General features: G+C 42.8%; 1 protein-coding gene across 1 annotated transcript; it reads left to right on the forward strand.

Annotated features, from left to right (window-relative positions):
- The first annotated feature begins 12,353 nt into the window (after nucleotides 1–12,353).
- EEF1A1 (eukaryotic translation elongation factor 1 alpha 1) lies at nucleotides 12,354–17,077 on the forward strand. Its single transcript, XM_079971222.1, has 8 exons — nucleotides 12,354–12,504; nucleotides 13,744–13,932; nucleotides 14,437–14,616; nucleotides 14,714–15,010; nucleotides 15,355–15,505; nucleotides 15,764–16,020; nucleotides 16,132–16,366; nucleotides 16,674–17,077. Exons 2-8 carry the CDS (start codon nucleotides 13,789–13,791, stop codon nucleotides 16,796–16,798), a joined length of 1,389 nt encoding a protein of 462 aa, XP_079827348.1. The 5' UTR covers nucleotides 12,354–12,504; nucleotides 13,744–13,788; the 3' UTR covers nucleotides 16,799–17,077.
- Nucleotides 17,078–18,949: the final 1,872 nt, after the last annotated feature.

Below are 18,949 nucleotides of genomic sequence, written 5' to 3' on the forward strand. Positions count from 1 at the left end.
CTTAATTACCAGCTCACCTCTTGCCCTCCTTGCCCTATTGCCTTCCAAAACAGATAATTAATCTTGAATTTTTATCTTATGCATGTCAAGGATTGAGTTCACATCAACATTGAGAGATCTCCTTCATTTGAAGGTTTCTAAACAAAAGGCCTGACAACCATATATCAGGAGTGCTCGATGGCGTCTCCTGTCTGGCAAGGGGGGGGGCTGATGGCTGATGGCCCCTGTGATCTCTTCCAACTATATGAAATAAGAATCTAGCATTTCTTAAATCCTTTGCATAATTATATTTAAACTAATATATTTAATACATAAATAACCTTTTAAAAGGAAAAGAAATCTTAAAAGGATCTTAGTTTAAGAAACAAACAGCTTTAGAAAAGATTTCCCAGAAAATGTTCTGTTTCTGCCAGCTAGATGCTTTTTCACTGCTCTTGACCTTCTTAACCTTAGGAAGAAGATATGGCTCATTTTACTATTTATCCACCCTTAATTTGTAGGGTCAGTGTAACCTTGGCTGTCAGCCTGTAATTCCGTTTTTACGACTTTGAGAATTGTTTTCTGCTATAAATCAGGGGGGCCCCTTGTCTAGGAGTAAAACATCTTGTCAAGGTTTTTAGGCAACTGGTCTTCTAAGACTGGTCTTTTAAGATACAGGCCCTGATTAAACATATAAGCTTTAATAAAAATGCAAGCTTATGATTAGATGCCTCAGTAACTTCTGTGATATGAATAGCAATGGTCGTAAAAGTACAGGAAATGCCTTGCTTTCCTTTCCCTGCTGGCATATTCTCCCCACCTCTACCCTTTCTTTAAATTTAAGGGTGTTACCTACTGCACCCAGCAGCTTAGGATCTTTCCGTGGCACCTGCCAACCAATTTCTCTACTCCTATTGGTCCTAAGTCCAGACCATTCTTAAACACGCTAAGAAGCTTTGTGATGCTTTGCACTGTGCTGGGGAATCTGTCAAATGCAAGTAAATATCTGATTCTGAGAGACAGATGGTAGCAGCTGGGTGTACTGGCATTTAAAACTTCAGATTCCCCACCCTTTTGTGAATCATATTGGAGCTGTATTCCTTCAGGAGATTCAGCACAGACGTCGATGACTAAGCTACATTCCTGTACCCAGTTTCCTGGGGATAAGCCCCACTGAATTCAAATGGGACTTACTAATAAACAGTCAAGCACTGGATTGCGCTGTGCGCATGAGCTTTCCATAAAGAAAAAGAGAGAGAGAGAGAGTTTTAATGTGCAAGCCCTCAAATGAGTGAGCGACTGACGATTTTTTTGCTGAGGCATGAAACACAGCTATGTGGCTGTCAATTGCTTTGTCTCAATATGCACCAAGCAAGAAAGTTACTCTTCTAAGCGGTTCTGTTCCTGGCAGAGGAGACAAAAGAGGGGGATTTAAAATGACTAAGCGCACTCTGCTGAGCTCTCGTTCATGCCTCTGGAACAATCGAGAGAGAGCAATATCTGGGCTGCAGACTAAAGGAAACTTTTTAGTATATCGCCACTGCCCTTCCCTCAATGCAGAATGGGTTTTCTATCTTACGGGTTATAAATGGAATTCTAAACAATTTCAAAGCATTCAGGACATGTAAAACAACCAAGGTGAAACATACCAACAGAACTACTGAGAATCTGACTAAAAATCAAGCATAACGTTTTCTTTATAAAGCAATTATTAAAGCAATTTCTAGCAATTATTATTATCCCCCGCAGTATCCTTAACTATGATCACTGTTGATATATTTCCCTTTCCAAAGTTGTATAATCATACACACACACACACACACACATACAGACGTTTTAATATAAAGCCACATAATAATTTTTTGCCTATACATTAAATATCCTTTTTCAGCCAAGAAGAATTAAACTTTAATTATTTGTAATATTATATTTTACCCAAAAAGCATGTAGGGATTTACTGTGTCATCTGCCTTTTCATTCCAATATGCCATTAAAGGTAAAGGTAAAGGTAAAGGGACCCCTGACTATTAGATCCAGTCGTGACCAACTCTGGGGTTGCGGCGCTCATCTCGCTTTATTGGCCGAGGGAGCCGGCGTACAGCTTCCGGGTCATGTGGCCAGCATGACTAAGCCGCTTCTGGCGAACCAGAGCAGCGCACGGAGACGCCGTTTACCTTCCCACCGGAGCAGTACCTATTTATCTACTTGCACTTTGACGTGCTTTCGGACTGCTAGGTTGGCAGGAGCAGGGACCGAGCAATGGGAGCTCACCCCATCACGGGGATTCGAACTGCCGATCTTCCGATCGGCAAGTCCTAGGCTCTGTGGTTTAACCCACAGTGCCACCCGTGTCCCTTCCAATATGCCAAAAACAGCTCCAATTCTCCATAAAACTCTTGTCCCTCTGTCTAGTCTGCCTTGCTGAGTTAAATTTCTTCAACACCTCAAATTCTAATCACCAAATTTCCAGTCTAGAGGATTCTTGCTCTTTTCATGCTCGTGCCAAAAAAAAATCTAATTCATCTCTATTAGTAAGCAGAGTCCATAAATTTCTTTCTAACACTGACTCAGAAAAGCTCCCAGTGTAGTACACAATGTAACATAATAAAACCACCATAAAATACATATTAGTGCAGCCATGGGCAAATTAGAATTGAGTCCCTGTGCCTTTAGCAGCTGGGTAGACAGGGGAACGTTGTTGAACACATTTTGTGACGCAGGAGCGAGAAAAAGCTCTCTGTGTGCACTGACAATTCTCTCCTCTTCTTCACAATCAGAGGAAACAGATATTCTCTATATCAGGAGTCAGCAACCTTTTTCAGCCGTGGGCCGGTCCACCATCTCTCAGACCATGTTGTGGGCCGGACTATATTTGGGGGGCGGGAATGAAGGAATTCCTATGCCCCACAAATAACCCAGAGATGCATTTTAAATAAAAGCACACATTGTACTCATGTAAAAACACCAGGCAGGCACCACAAATAACCTAGAGATGCATTTTAAATAAAAGGACACATTCTACTCATATAAAAACACGCTGATTCCCGAACGGTCCGCGGGCCAGATTGAGAAGGCAATTGGGCTGCGTCTGGCCCACGGACCTTAGGTTGCCTACCCCTGCTCTATATCATGTTTGTTGCAAGCTAGCCCATCTGCCTAGCTCTGTTTCGGAGGAAGATGCCTAAAGAGGGGATTTTTGTTTGTTTGTTTGTTTGTTTGTTTGTTTCAGGACCTAGAGCAGTGACTTGCTAAAGGGCACAGACTGAGGCTTATTGGTGACAAAGAGCTTTCCTTTCCTTAACTTGAACTATTTTTATGTCCCCTTCAGGGGTGGGGGCTGGTAGGGACCCCGTCCTCATACACAACATTCGCCATTACAGTGGTACCTCGGGTTAAGTACTTAATTCGTTCTGGAGGTCCGTTCTTAACCTGAAACTGTTCTTAACCTGAAGCACCACTTTAGCTAATGGGGCCTCCTGCTGCTGCCGCACCGCCGCTGCACGATTTCTGTTCTCATCCTGAAGCAAAGTTCTTAACCTGAAGCACTATTTCTGGGTTAGCGGAGTCTGTAACCTGAAGTGTATGTAACCTGATGTGTATGTAACCTGAGGTACCACTGTACAACATTCGCCATTACTAGGCCTACAACAACAAGCCAAATCTCAGAAGTCACTGGCATGTTGAAAACTTTTGCTTCAGATGTTGTTCCAGAGGTTTCTCCTGGGCTTTGTTTGAGATAAGGAAACCCACCATAGCTTGGTTCTTCCTTTTCAAAGCTCTGACTAAACCATGGAACAGATGAGGAACCTGCAGCCTTCCAGATGTTGTTGGACTCCAACTCTTATTAATCACAGCCAACAACAGGGCAAACCGTCAGGTATGATAGGACCACAGGTTTTGTTACTCCTGCCCTGGAACTGAGATGCAAATAATGAGGTGCAAATAAGAAAATATCTCTTCCTCACCACAAGAACTGCACCCCCTCTCCTCACACTGTTTTCAAAAACAAATTTGGATGTCCTCATTATAATCTGAATGCCAATTTTAGATGCAGCGGTGTTTTACCTATCAAATCTGCAACTGAGCCTGTAGTTGCTATTTGAAGTCAAGCATTCACAAGTACATCCCCGACAGCATCATAAAAAAATATTTGCAAAAAAAATTGTGTATTTTTAGGACCTGTAGGCCGTTTCCTTTAACAACACATGTGATGTATTGCTCATCCTCTGTGACTCTGAAGTGATCACTGAATATGGCTGGATCAACATGAAATTATGAAGAGAGAAATTAGGGGGAAGCCAAAGCATAAAGGGCAGTTGGATAATGGAAGTTCAGATAATGGGAATTTTACTATCTCTCTTGACGATACACACTTTAGATGTTATTTATGGTCCTTACAACAGAGGTAGACAGATTTCAAGTGTGTTGGATCTAGTTTGTTTTTTTAGCCGGATCCCAAGACCTCCTATGCAGAAGCAGGTACAAAAGAGCCAGCGTGGTGTAGTGGTTAAGAGCAGTGGACTTGTAATCTGGTGAACCGGGTTCGCTTCCCCACTCCTCCACATGCAGCTGCTGGGTGACCTTGGGCTAGTCACACTTCTTCGAAGTCTATCAGCCTCACTCAGCTCACAGAGTGTTTGTTGTGGGGGAGGAAGGGAAAGGAGAATGTTAGCCGCTTTGAGACTCCTTCGGGTAGTGATAAAGCGGGATATCAAATCCAAACTCTTCTTCTTTGAAAGACATACAGGTAGTATTAAAGGACAAGGTGCCTCTGAGCACATTCTGAATTGAAGGATTTGATTTCATACCAGAAATGGATTGAGATCACCATCTTTTCACACAAAAATCCTCTCCTGCTTAGCTTTCTTTACCTCAGCAGCCTAATTAGGCAGGATAAGTCATTTTGTGTTGTGATTTTTGAACAACTGGCAGTCAGAAACCCTTGCCATTCTACTGTAAACCAGACAGAGATCAGTATAACCTGATTTGCCTTCTGTCCTCGCTTGCTTTACAAAATCAATTGAAGTAAATACTGGCAGATCGATCCAGGAGCTCTGGTTTTGCTTCCATACAGAGCTTCAGATTAACGAGGAAAATCCTAATACAGTATCACAAAGATAGATTACAAACTCCTTGCAGACTTCTATGTAATTAGGCCAGCTTTCCCTACCTGGTGCCCTCCAGATATCTTGGACTACTCTCATCTGCTTCAACTGGAGGGCACCAAGTTGGGGAACGCTGAATTAAGCCACCATACTAAAGTTACTAGCGCAGCCCCATGTACATTTCCATCATGGATCCACATTCTACAACTTAATCTGTGCAGCATTTCCTATTTATATTACATTTTTAGCTGGCACTGCACAATGAGGAGTTAATCCTATGAGATTTCTCCAACGTAGGCTCTCTGATGAGCTGCCAACAAGTCTTGATTGTGTAAGCCTCGCTGATTGCACGGGGGGGGGGGGAGAGACTGTGGTGGAAACGTGGAAGGATATAAATTCACCAGAAGTTTATGCACAGATCGAGCAGGTAGCATTATTGCCAATATATAAACTGATAGTATAAAATAAAAGGATGTATTTCTGAGCACTTACTTGAAAACAAGCAAAAGAAATCATGGCAAATTCAGATATTTAATTGTTCATAAGGGTTACATAAAACAAACAAAACAAGGCTTCGTAAAATGTCAAACTGCTCTGGTCAACCTAAGGCAGATTCAGTCTTGGTTAACCTCAGACAGATGCAAAGCAAGAACCCTTTGTCATGTGTGCAACTCTTAACTTTTTAGTGATGGTAGCAGATAAAAAGGGAAATTCTTATTACGTTAGCAGGCTGTCATAGGACAGAGGTTCTACTAGCCTTTGGACATGTTTTACTTAGTGTTGTGATGAAAAATTATTGCCAGATCTTACTGAACACTTCACAGAGCCCATGTGTAGGCCTAAGAGGTGGCACATATGGTGGCAAAGAACTTTTCTCACTACCATCATTTATATATTTTTTTATTTAAATGATTTTTATTCCCCTTCTCAGGATCATAACTCTACCCAAAATGGCTTACACTAAAAGAATCACAATAAAGCAATAACATTACTGTACTGCACAACTGAAGTCAAGATATCAGTTGGTTACAAATTGGGGGGGGGGGGGTTCTGCACTTTCTGCTTTTGTAAATTGTTGGTTTTGTTTTAAAGGATTTTATTATAGATTGAATTTTGCATTTTACTGTCTATTTAAACTGCCCAGAGAACTTGATGGGATGGGTGGCAACTGTGCACAGCTTAGGAAAGCTCCCAGGCACTGAGAGGTTTGCTTTCAATTTTCATGATGAGCAACAATGTTTTATGTCACTGCTATGTGTTGGCTTTAGCTTTTGTTTTGCCTTAAAATTTGGATCATCTACCACCTTGAGCACACAGAAACTATTTAAAGAAACAACATAGTTATTCCCTAGCATATACCGCAAATATGTTTTACTGAAGGTTTAAATTATTATAATATTTCTTTCTTTCCTCCTTTCTCACTATCTGGACTTTCTGCTTTTTGTTCTTCCAACAGAGATTCTGTGCCTCTTTAACAGTTGCACAAGAAGCAGAAATTCAGCTGGTGCAGCTTTTCTCAGCATGGAGATGTGGAAAGCTACACATGTTAACTTTCTGCATGTCAAGTAGCTGTTAAAGACGCAATACCCTTACAGGCAGCAAGGGAGGGACTATTACATTATATGATATTCTGGAATGTTCACAGCTGACGTGACAACTTGGCAAAGTATGACAGTTCTGCATGCCAGACTGAGTGCCAATGCCCTGAACTCACAAGAGAAAATGAGCCAACAAGGTTAAAGTCTACATAGAAACCTTTGAGAGGAAAGTTTTTAACCTTTGACAGAGCTGACAAAATCACCTTCCTCTACAATGAATGATATTGGTTCACAAAGGCACTATGATCTTTTCAAAGGCTTTTTTTGCAGCACAATCCTATGCATGCCCAGCCAGAAGCAAGTCCTATTGCATTCAATGCCAGTCCAGTGTGTATTGGATTGCAGCCTTCGTTCTTACAAGGAGCAGGTGAGATAATAAACTTGTGTCTAGAATAGATCATATCAAATTGCAGTGACGGGAACTGTCACAGGATTCAGCATTCATCAACACAAAACTATTCCCTTTCCACAGAAGAAAAAACTGATGCCGATGAAGATATTTTCGTTCAGCTGTCTCCCTAACGTACTAATTTGCTATGTACAGCATAGGAATATGGTGGTGCTGATTTCATATAGGATGGCCAGAAGAAAGAAATGGCAAGGCTCCTATACCTTTAACAATGGTCATGCAAACAACACCTGCTGGAATGACTGCATGACTATTAAAGCCGCAAGAGCTCTGTCCTCTTTTGGGATTTGCCACCCTAATTCCACTGATTTAGGCATCATACAACCTAATCCCCTTCCCCAATTCACAACAGTACCAAGGATACAATCATAACGGTCTTCCAGCTTGTAAATACAGTTACCAACTGTTCAGATAAAGGTTCCGACCTTGCTCCTGTGGCTTTTATAGGTTCATTGCAGAAACTGTTAGGCGCAGTTTAGTCGCAGTGTGGAGGTAATTTATAAGCAGTACCACCTGCAAATGTTTCTATTTCTGCTATGTTAAAAGCACAGAGAGGCAGAAGGAAGTTCAAAACAAAACATGGCAACATTACAAGTACTCCATGTCAATGCTGTTGCCATCTTGAGATTCACACTTGCACAGAGTCAAAGATTGTGCCCTCCATATCCTGATGTCCTCTATTCTTAGATATGTGTGGAGATTACTCCCACCTTTTGTCTGTGAGCTAAGTCTGAACATATTGCCCCATCTGAATCAATCTCCATAGTGACCTTTATTACATTTTCTTAATGAGATTCTTAACTGGTCACTTCAGTTTCTAGCTCTCCTCAGTGTTTGAGCTGCATATCAATTGGATAGTTAGACTGCAATTTCAATCCCCCCCCCCCCCGGAGATAGTTCTATTCTCTGTAAGATCAAGTGATCTGGAAGAGGACTTGAATAATCCATACTTTGATAAGAGGGGCATTTTACTGAACTTTGCTTGTTAAGTCTCTACCATCACCATAACAGACCGATTTTCTTTAACATGTCTTGGCTGTTGATGGTGATCTCCATTAAAAAAACCCTCTCCCCCAGCCACAGTGAGGTATATTTGAAAGGGAACTGTTGAGGTGAGTGAAGGAAGAGGCATCTTAGTGTGACCAGGTAGAGAAGAGGACAAGGCTAGGATGACAAGTTACACTTGCTGAAACCCTCTCTTCTGTACCACTGTTAAATATCCAGGAGCACTGACCTCTTTTCCGTCTGGCCTTCCTACTATAAAGGGGTTCCTCTGTAATTAATGAAGAGTAACCTGCAGTTGGTAACCATTCTTCCCGACCCGTCCCAAAGCAAATCTGTCTATTTGGGATTCATATACCTCCCACAATTTGTACTTGAGAGAAGCTAGAAGTTCTGACAGTCCAAACTAGTCCTTTCAGTTCTAATGAGTATTTCTGCAGTCTTTTGAGGGAACTTTATATAGGTAATTAATGCAAATTGCCTTTATAAGGAAGAGCAGATATTCCAAGCCCTACAGTTTTCCAAATTCTCATTCATCAAGTTAGGGTGCCTTTCTGCATGTCTTAGGTGTACTTCTTAGATGGGATCAAAAGTAAACCACTTGCTACTTTTAAACCATGCTGCTATTTGACAACTGGGGCAGAGGGAATGAGGATCTGGAATTATCACATTAATTTTTATGGGCATATGGAACCTATGGATTCATTTTCCCAAGGCTAAAGGAACTGGCTTGGCAAAAGCAACCAATACTAATGTCAGACATTAACACACCTCCTTATTATCACCATCCATAAAATCACCTAGCTTCCAGACTACCTTTTGAAGTTTAAACTGGTTTGACTGCACTGGTGGATCATCTACACGGGGAAGAAGACAGGGAGGTGTAATCCTGTTGACTCTCCTGGATCTCATAGTGGTTTTCAATATAATTGACAATGGTATGCTTCTGGGTGACCATCCTAGAAGAGAAATTGGGGACATCACGCTCTAGTGGTTTTGCTTCCTACCTGACTGGCAGGTTATAGAAAAGGGATTATTTGCTGGTCTGAATACCAAGTTTGTGCATATGCAGTTTGTGTAATTTTATGTTATTTTATTTTAACTGCCTTTGGCTAGTGAATGTGCTGTGTTCACCTGAGGTGTTGCTAGGCTTGAGGGGGTACTTTAGGGGAGGGGGATCCTGTTATGTAGTGAAGTTTCACCCTGGGCCAGCAGGGGGATACTGTATATAGTTTTCACTCAGGTCTGTAGATAGTTTTCCCTCAGGTCCACGTCAGTTATTTTAGGCGGGAACTCGGGGCTGTTGTTGTTACAATGTTGACAGCCGGCTGCCCATAAAAGCAGGCCGGCTGAGCTGTTTGCAGGCAGTTCTATTCCAGCTTACAAAAATAAAGAGCTACTTGGAGAAATCGCTGTGTCGTCTGCTATGTCAACCCACAATTTAACAGATCCCTTGGCGGTGGTCATGCTGCTGCTGCTGCTGCTAGCCTAGTTTATTCCCCCCCCCCCCTTTATTAGGCTGCTCTTCTCCCACCCATCTGCCACCAACCTTTGCTGTGCTTTTGAATAAAGGTGGATGTCTGCCTAATTGGGAAGAGGACCAGGCAATGGGGCAAGGCTGGCTGTTGACTGCATGGGGTGCAATAGCTCACCACTTTAATTTCAATCATTTCCTCAAATTGATTAGTTTGAGGAATGTGGCAAATGTTGCCTTTCAAAATTGCGGGGCCGGCGTAGGCTGACTAAAAAAATGTTGAACAGAATCTATTCCCAGGTAAATGGGGTTAGGATTTCAGCCTTCAGTATTCACTGAGATGGCACATACGTTATGCCTGGATTTTACCTGTTAGAAAACAATGAGCTGTTATTGCCAAATAAAAAAATCCTTGTGAGCAAGTTCCTTGTATTTGTTTAAGCAGCTGCTTTCCTTCATGTCATTGCGGATCCCTCTCTAGCCTAGTTAACTTTCCTGCTGCAATCAGAAGGCCTACAAGTCCAAAAGGAATCTTCAGCACCCCCATTCCAGGTATGTATTGTGGGAAAGATTTCATGAGAATCTGGGGAACTGTGAATTTTATCTACTGTGGGTCTGTAATTAGTGCGTGCCTCTTTTACTCAGTAATGATTAGTTGTCCACTGAGAAACCTAAAGAAGGTCACCTCTAAAGTAAACAAAATACTGAAGTCTCCAGGTACTTGAGCCCAATGTGACTTGCAGCCTTATTCTCAATAGGTTCACCAATAAATAAATTCCATACATAGCATAATCCGTAATGCATGCATTGGAAGCTCATTGTTTTTAATAGGACTGTTTTAAATGGGGCTAAAGTAGGTGCGTTTAGGTAGGATTGCAGCCTGAGATCAGTTGGAGGAAAATAAAGTTCAACACACATTCCATAGAGTGGAACTTACTTCTGAGTAAACATGCTCAGGATTGAAGGAGCATTTTAATGCTTTGGAGAACATTAAACAATTTATGGATTATGGTTTCCTTAAGGAGGAATTAGCAAACTGACTGACCACTTTGTTTATACTTACATCAGTGAAGCAGCTCACAGTGAATGAGCCCCGATACCACGATGATTCTGTCTGTGAATGCAAATCTTTTGGATTTCTCCCACCACCACCCCAGTGTGCCTGGAGCTATTTCAAATCACTATCTGAAAAGTAGTTTGTCTGTGATTTATTTGTCACATGTCAAAAACAAGTGGCTAGTGAAAGGACAAAAGTTTTTTTCAGTTTATACTTTTTGCCATTTAATAGGTTCTCAGAAGTATCTTTACGAAAGGAATACCGACTACCTCTGTTGCACATGCTGCCAATGGCATAGAATTAAAACTAAGACAGCAAAAGACCCTGCTGAATTCTTCTTTGCAGTTTGCACAAGTCCATGGTTAGCTTACTTCCAAGTTATGCTCAGTCTAGAGAAGTCCTGTGCGTATTTTACTGGGAAGTAAATTCCACTGAATTCACCAGGGCTTGTTCCCAAGTAAGAGCAGATAGGATTATAACCATTGTACACTGAAGTGCAACTAAACTTAACGGGGCACATAAATCACATGTAACTTCAGCCTACAGCTACTAGTCATGAAGGTTGTGCTCTGCTTGCGCGGTTGGAGGCAGTAATGCTTCTATACAGTTGCTGGAAACCATAGGAAGTGCTCTTGGGCTCGAATCCTGCTTGTGGGTTTCCTACAGGCATGTGGTTGGCCACTGTGAGGACAGAATGCTGCACTAGATGGGCCACTGGCTTGATCCCACAGCCTCTTATTATGCTCTTAAACATTTGAGATTTAAGATAACTAACTTTAGCTGGATTGGTGACAATTGGTGTTTATGGCAAGGCTGTATCATTTCTTCAAATTTAGGGTTGGCATACAAAGCTCAACAACTGTCCGGATTTTCATTGTTTGAAATATGGCAATATGTTTCTGTCGTTTATGAAATAAATGTAAAAGGCAGTTATAAACAATGAAAAGGCAGTGAATGCTCTTGTGTTTCCAAGCCTCGCTGATGCTCTTTGTATTCAAATTTTACAATGTGCATGAATGAACATTCCTAAAAATAAATTGAAGCTCTTAGGTGTTGTGGTTAACAGTAGCTTTAAACGCAAATGAAACTTCAGAAGAAATCGAGGAGAAATATTGCTTATTTCGCAGGTAAGGCACTGCGGAGGGGAAGGGGCAAAATCTACTGCGTCTAGATAAGAGAGCGTGGGGGTTTTTTTGCGTGGCGTGGTACTGAGAGATGTATGAATGAGCATAACGTAAAGAGCGGGCGAAGTATGCATGCATGCTTCGGGTGCATAGCTACGGTGACTTACGGTGTGAGGAACAGGAAGGGAAGGACTGAAGTGAAACAAAAATGTGCTTTTCGGTGAGACATGCTCCCAAGAGTGAATTAAAGGGAAGCGCCGAGGTGGGAAGACGGGTGTGAAGTGTGGGGACAGAAACTAGGGAGGACTCGGCGGCGTGCATGTGTGAAAGGAGGATGCGGCCGGGGGATGGGCGCTCCCTCTAGCCAGGCACTATGGGGGGGGATGGGCTGGGACTGCTGAAAGCTGGACTGACCCGCTCAACCTAACTCTGGCATTGCAGGAGGGAAGAGGGCGTGTCTCCAAACTCTCAACGCCCTCTTACACGAAATGCGACTTCGAGAGGGGAGAGGGACGATTCAATGGAAAGTTACGTTTCCGTGAAAGAGAAGGTGTTTTGCCCCTCTCCCTAGACGCAGCTCTCGAGGGGAGGCGTGCGGGGCGGGAGGGCGAAGGGCGGGGGAGCCGAGAAGCAGCGAATGGAACGCTGGGAGCCGTGACGTGTCCCTCAGGCCGCCGCCCTCCCGGCTCAAACTATATAAAGGGCGCCGCTCTCGGCTTCTGCCTTTTTCGCTACGGGTTTGCCGCTGCTTCAGAGGTAAGCTGGCTTTCGGGCGGGCCGCGTTCATAGGCCCAGGCCTGGGAGGGGGGCGGGGACTGAGGGAAGCCCACGTGGTCCTCGCACGGCCGAGAGCCGTTCCTGGCGACGCGTAGGGGGGCCGAGGGAGAGAGGGACAGCGGCGGTTTGAAGCCGGGGGGGGGCGATGGTGGGGAAGTGTGCATGCGCATGCCCAGTTGCCTTGGCCGCGACCCAAATGGGTTCCTCCACCCCTGAGTCCGCCCCCCCTCAAAAAATAACAATGCCCCGGTGTGTGCGGAATGGGGGGGGGGATTGTGTGTCTCGTGTGGGGTGGGGGAGGGGAGTCCGAGAGGAGCATCCGTTCTCCTCAGTGTGCCAGTGAAGGAAGGAGGGAGGGTTCCGAAGACACGTGTCGTGTTCCCTTCGGGGAGAAACGCGGCACCCTCGGTGGGGCGGGATGGGGGCGCCGGCTGCGGTCGTGGCAGGTGTGCCCCCATGATTGTCTTTAAAAAGCAGCCCCGCTTTCCCATAGCGGCCTCTTCGACTGTACTCTTGCTTTAGTTCTGGCCCCGTGACACACGACGGCCCATCCTCTTCTCTTGTTATCTACAAGAGGCCCCATTTCTCGGCCCTTTCCCCCGCTTTCCGCTTAGAAGGAAGAGGGGGAAAAATGGCCGCCGCCGCTGCTGCCGTCACAAAATGGAGGGCGGGCGGGGCGCGCGTGCCAGCCAACGAGTGGCTCAACTACCGCTCCTCACCGGACACCCCCCTCCCGCCCCCCCGCCCCCAAATACGCGAACCTTCGGCACGCTTCGCTCTTCCTTACTCATCCCCCTCCCCGGCCCAACCCGGGCTCGTGCTCGCTTGTCTTACGACACAAAGGAGCGGGAGCCGCCCTTCTCTCCCCCGCCTAAAAAAACCTCCCTCTTTCCTTATATCCTGTAATGGCCACGACGCGGTAGGGTCTTGAGAACAGTTTATGAGGGGAATTCTAGCCCAAGTTAGCCTCGTCGTGGTCGCCGTCCCCCTCTCACGCGCCCTCCCGCGGTGGGTGGAGCTGGCTTGGGCCTAGTTTCGGCCTCGATCCCTTCAATCAAAGGGAGCAGATAACCGGCCTTGGACGGCCAGCCCGCATGGCGTCTTCTACTCGTGTTGTTAACGCTCCTCTCCACTAGGGGGTTCTGCTTTAACTGCATTTTCTTTTTATAAAAACTGGTGGTTGTTTTTTACATTCCTCTTTTCCCCCACACCTCCAAGGTGCTTTATCTGAAGAGCAAGAGAACCATCTACTAACATTCCAAAATGGGAAAGGAAAAGACCCACATCAACATCGTTGTCATCGGACACGTCGACTCTGGCAAGTCCACCACCACCGGTCACCTGATTTACAAATGTGGTGGAATTGATAAGAGGACCATTGAGAAGTTTGAGAAGGAAGCTGCTGAGGTGCGTTTGTCTTTGGAAACAATTGTCAGTTTTCAATTTTAAATGGGTGCAGAAAGATAGCTTTACGAGACTCGTTTTTCCTGCTGTAAAGCTGACATTAATTTTTGAATTTATGTAACGTTTGCCAAATTGGAAGGATCCTGTGAAATTGATTCCTTTGAGGTGTGGGCAGCTTGCGTCTTATTCCTAGTTAGTGTTGAAACAACTGTTTCCATAGAACTAAATTCTATGAGATTCTTGCAGAAGAAACTAGGTGATAAAAGTTTGAACAGTTCATATTACGTATATTAGGTAATGGTGGATTAGCGTGTCAGTGGGTTAAGTAAGCAAAGTAGGTGTGAAATCTTTCACCGCTTCTGCCAAGTGCAATTTGCTAAACATAGCTTGTATATTATATTTCAGAGCATGGAAGTGTGCTATCTTTAGAAACATTCAGTTAATGTGTTCATTACTGTATGTTTAGTGCAAGAGACATTAATGCCATTTTTCTCCCCCTTTAAATAGATGGGTAAGGGCTCCTTCAAGTATGCCTGGGTGTTGGACAAGCTGAAGGCAGAACGTGAACGTGGTATCACCATTGATATTTCTCTTTGGAAGTTTGAAACAAGCAAATACTACGTCACTATCATTGATGCCCCTGGACACAGAGACTTCATCAAAAACATGATTACTGGTACCTCCCAGGTGAGCAAACAGTTGTACCATTTTGGCTATAATAAAAACTAAATACTGTATGATGATTAAAACAGTATAAATAAATTATTACATATTTTTCCTAAAGGCCGACTGTGCTGTCCTGATTGTTGCGGCTGGTGTTGGTGAATTTGAAGCAGGTATCTCCAAGAACGGGCAGACCCGTGAGCATGCCCTTCTGGCATATACACTGGGTGTAAAACAGCTCATCGTTGGTGTTAACAAAATGGATTCCACCGAGCCACCTTACAGCCAGAAGAGATACGAGGAAATTGTCAAAGAAGTCAGCACATACATCAAGAAAATTGGTTACAATCCCGATACAGTGGCTTTTGTGCCAATTTCTGGCTGGAATGGAGACAACATGTTGGAGCCCAGCTCTAATGTAAGTAATAATGCTCGTCAAGAATTGTGAGACTGCAATTCAAATAATTTTGGAATTTGAAAAGAACAATAAATGTAAGGTTTTAATAGTTGCTCATCTGATTTCTGCAGCAATGAGGAAATGATGATGATGATGATAATAATAATAATAAATTATTATTTATACCCGGCACATCTGGCTGGCAACACATGTTTAACAAAATCTCTATGCTAAAGTTAAAAACTTGTGCAATATTCTTGTCAGAAAACTTTATGTTCAGTTATCACCAGAAAGTAACTAAAAACTGCTTATAGAGCTTTCGTAGAAAAGTAACATGTTGCATTTCCCCCCCCCCCTTTTTGCAGATGCCCTGGTTTAAGGGATGGAAAGTGACCCGTAAGGATGGCAATGCTAGCGGAACTACACTGCTGGAAGCTCTGGATTCTATCTTGCCACCAACTCGTCCAACTGACAAGCCACTGCGTCTGCCACTTCAGGATGTCTACAAAATTGGTGGTATGTACCAATATGTATATTGTGTTATCGGAGGGACTAGTGCCTACAAAGTAAAGCTTTCATATTAGGTAATAATTTAATTGAACTTGCATTTCCAAAAATGTAGATGGCACTGGAAGTTCATTTCTGTGCGTAGCTGTGCCATCCCATCCACTTGAACTTCCCCACACATGACACTGTTCCATTCCTGTTTCTTTCTCTGTAGGTGAAGTATAAGTGTAATGCCATGAATGTAAACTTTATATTTCTTTCCTTAAGGGATTGGTACTGTTCCAGTTGGTCGTGTGGAAACTGGTATCCTGAAACCAGGCATGGTTGTAACATTTGCCCCAGTTAATGTTACAACTGAAGTAAAATCTGTGGAGATGCACCATGAAGCTCTGAGTGAAGCTCTGCCTGGTGACAATGTTGGCTTCAACGTAAAGAACGTGTCTGTTAAAGATGTCCGTCGTGGTAACGTTGCTGGTGACAGCAAAAATGATCCACCAATGGAAGCTGCTGGGTTCACAGCACAGGTATTCAGCAATTCTTAATTTGGTCAATTTCAGCTTATATACAGCTAGAGGGGAATTAAAGTTACTGTATGCAGCTAGATGTAGATTTCTCTTCTTTGAACTATTCCATAGGTTATCATTTTGAATCATCCTGGCCAAATTAGTGCTGGCTATGCCCCTGTGCTGGATTGCCACACTGCTCATATTGCCTGCAAGTTTGCTGAGCTGAAGGAGAAGATTGATCGTCGTTCTGGTAAGAAGCTGGAAGATGGCCCCAAATTCCTGAAATCTGGAGATGCTGCCATCGTTGACATGATTCCAGGGAAGCCCATGTGTGTGGAGAGCTTCTCTGACTATCCTCCTCTGGGTAAGTAGCCATTTTAGTCCTAACTTGTTTATCAGGGCAGGGTTAGTTTTGGAGTAGCTGTTACTAAATTTGTATACCGTTCTATACTCTTGGATCAGTTCCAGATAGCAATTTGATACAGCTAACTTTTTTCCTTGAGAATATTAATAGAAATATTATGTTTTATTAATGTTGGCGTCTGAGTAATTATTTTTTGCACTTTGCTCATCTTAAATGGAAAAGTGTGTTTTCATTTTATAATTGCCCATAGGATGTAGTGATTTTCTTTGAAGGTTTCTTGGTTGTTAACTCTATTCTTCACACCTAGGTCGCTTTGCTGTGCGTGATATGAGACAGACCGTTGCTGTTGGTGTCATCAAGGCTGTCGACAAGAAAGCAGCTGGTGCTGGCAAGGTCACAAAGTCTGCCCAGAAAGCTCAGAAGGCTAAATGAAAATTCTGTACATCTGCCACCCCAGTCTTAATCAGTGGTGGAAGCATGGTCTCAGAACTGTTTGTCTCAATTGGCCATTTAAGTTTAATAGTAAAAGACTGGTTAATGATTACAATGCATCGTAAAAGCTTCAGAAGGAAAGGAATGTTTGTGGACCATTTGTTTCGTGGCAGTTCTTAAGTTATTAGTTTTTAAAATCAGTAACCTTTTTTAAATGGAAACAACTTGACCAAAATCTGTCACAAATTTTGAGACCATTAAAACAAAGTTTAATGCAAAGTCTCTGTGTTCTTTGGGGCTAATAGTTACACTTTGGATACTTGGTAATAGACTTGGGCCTATTGCAAAGTTCAAAGGTAAAAAGGAATTACTTTATCCCTTGATACTGGTATGTTAATATTTTAAAACATTGCAACACACAAAAGGCTAGGGTGGAAAAAGCCTTCTGAACTTCTTACCTTTGCCAATATTCACCCAGAATTGAGCTGGGATCAAGGAGTTGAGTAGCTAAATTTTCTGCAGTGTTTAGGCATGCTTAAGCCTACTAAATTTTTAGGATTACAGGTTTAAAATCTGTCATTTCTTATTTAAGCAAAGCACACATAGTTGGTAGCTGGTTTCTTCTGTTCCAAGATGATAGTGTAGATGTGTTAAGCTTTGAAGTTTCAGTGACTACTTTTAACTGTTGCTGGTTTGATTAAAGCTTTGCGTTCTTACCTTACAGTTTACCACACAAGTTGGAAGCTTTGCTTCTGGTAGAATATTTGTAATGTAAATTGGAATGTTATGGATTAACATGACTGAAGTCACTAAGGTTTTCTCAATAGTATTTTGCTGCTAACTTAATTGTAGTAGGCTATGAAATGAGAGGCTAGACTTTTACTTGATCCCCAGGCTAGTCATTTAAGATCATGAAATTGGTAAACTTTTTCCAAAAATAGATCATGAATTAATAATTCGTGCGAAAACAGCATGCTCTCCATCCCTTTGTGATTCCTTGTGTAGAACCAGCTTCTAGTACACAGCATAGATCAACACAAACAACCAGGTTCTAGGTGCTGTGCCAAATGAGTATGATTGAGAGCCTTGCTACAAAGGGGCCAAAATTGGACATTAAAAAAAGTGTTCAACTAGCAGTTGTAGCTTCAGATAGCTTTAGCGAGTTGTCCTGTTTTCTGAGGAACACTGGACACTAGTAAGTATTATACTATAGCTTATCTTGGTTGACTTGACAGCATTGAAGGTGATCGAATTCTATTATTAAAAGTAGTCCTTGTTATACAAATTACTTGTTACTTTTTCCACCTCCAGTAAATTTTAGGCATGGAGTGTGGCATCCAAATTAAATGGCCTTGCTTTTCTGTAGTTAAACTTCATATTCTCTTAGCTTCAGCTCTGATGGATTGGGGTAATGGATATTTGGGTCCTGATTTTGGTAGTTATCACAAATATTCCAGATTTTAAATTCTACCAGCAATTTTAGGGTGCATTCTAGCAAAAGTTGAGACATTATAAAACTCAATTCAAGGTGTGGAAGTTGTGCCATGTGCTTTATGCCTATTGAAAACAACTGGACCTTTAAGTTCAACTAACTGGATCATTGTCCATATTATTTTCATCTAGAGTCTGACCAAATGGTATTTTACCAAGTGTAACTTTAAAAGAGTTTAATGAGTTGTGGGTATTGAAAATAATAATGGCAAAATGTCATTAAGGCTTTTGGCTCTTGAAGGCACAAACTCTGGCCTGCAGGAAAATTCCCTGGGTGTTCATGCAAAGTGGTCTATGGGGTTTCCCCCTTTCCAGCCTCAAAACCCCCTTGCCCTAGCAGCTGAAAATTTAAGCTTGAAAAAGGGTGGTACCTTGTTTACGGGCATTGGAGTTGGCATTTTTAAGGACTGATGCACATGAATTTTGCCTTAAATAAGCAGATGGGAGTTAATGGGTGTTATCTCTCCAGTTACCTTTCTCTGCAATTTATAGTTTTGGGTAAAATGGCTCTTACATGAAATAGGAACTCTTTAGAAATAAGGATCCTAAATTGCACATTGTAGTCAGGCAGCTACTATGTGTGCTAAAGCAATATGCTATAGGACAACTGGATAAAGATAGTAAAGGCATTCGGACAGAGGTTGCAAGAGACTCAAGGCT

The sequence above is a fragment of the Podarcis cretensis genome (assembly GCF_951804945.1).
Source record: "Podarcis cretensis genome assembly, chromosome: 3".
Lineage (NCBI taxonomy): Eukaryota > Metazoa > Chordata > Lepidosauria > Squamata > Lacertidae > Podarcis > Podarcis cretensis.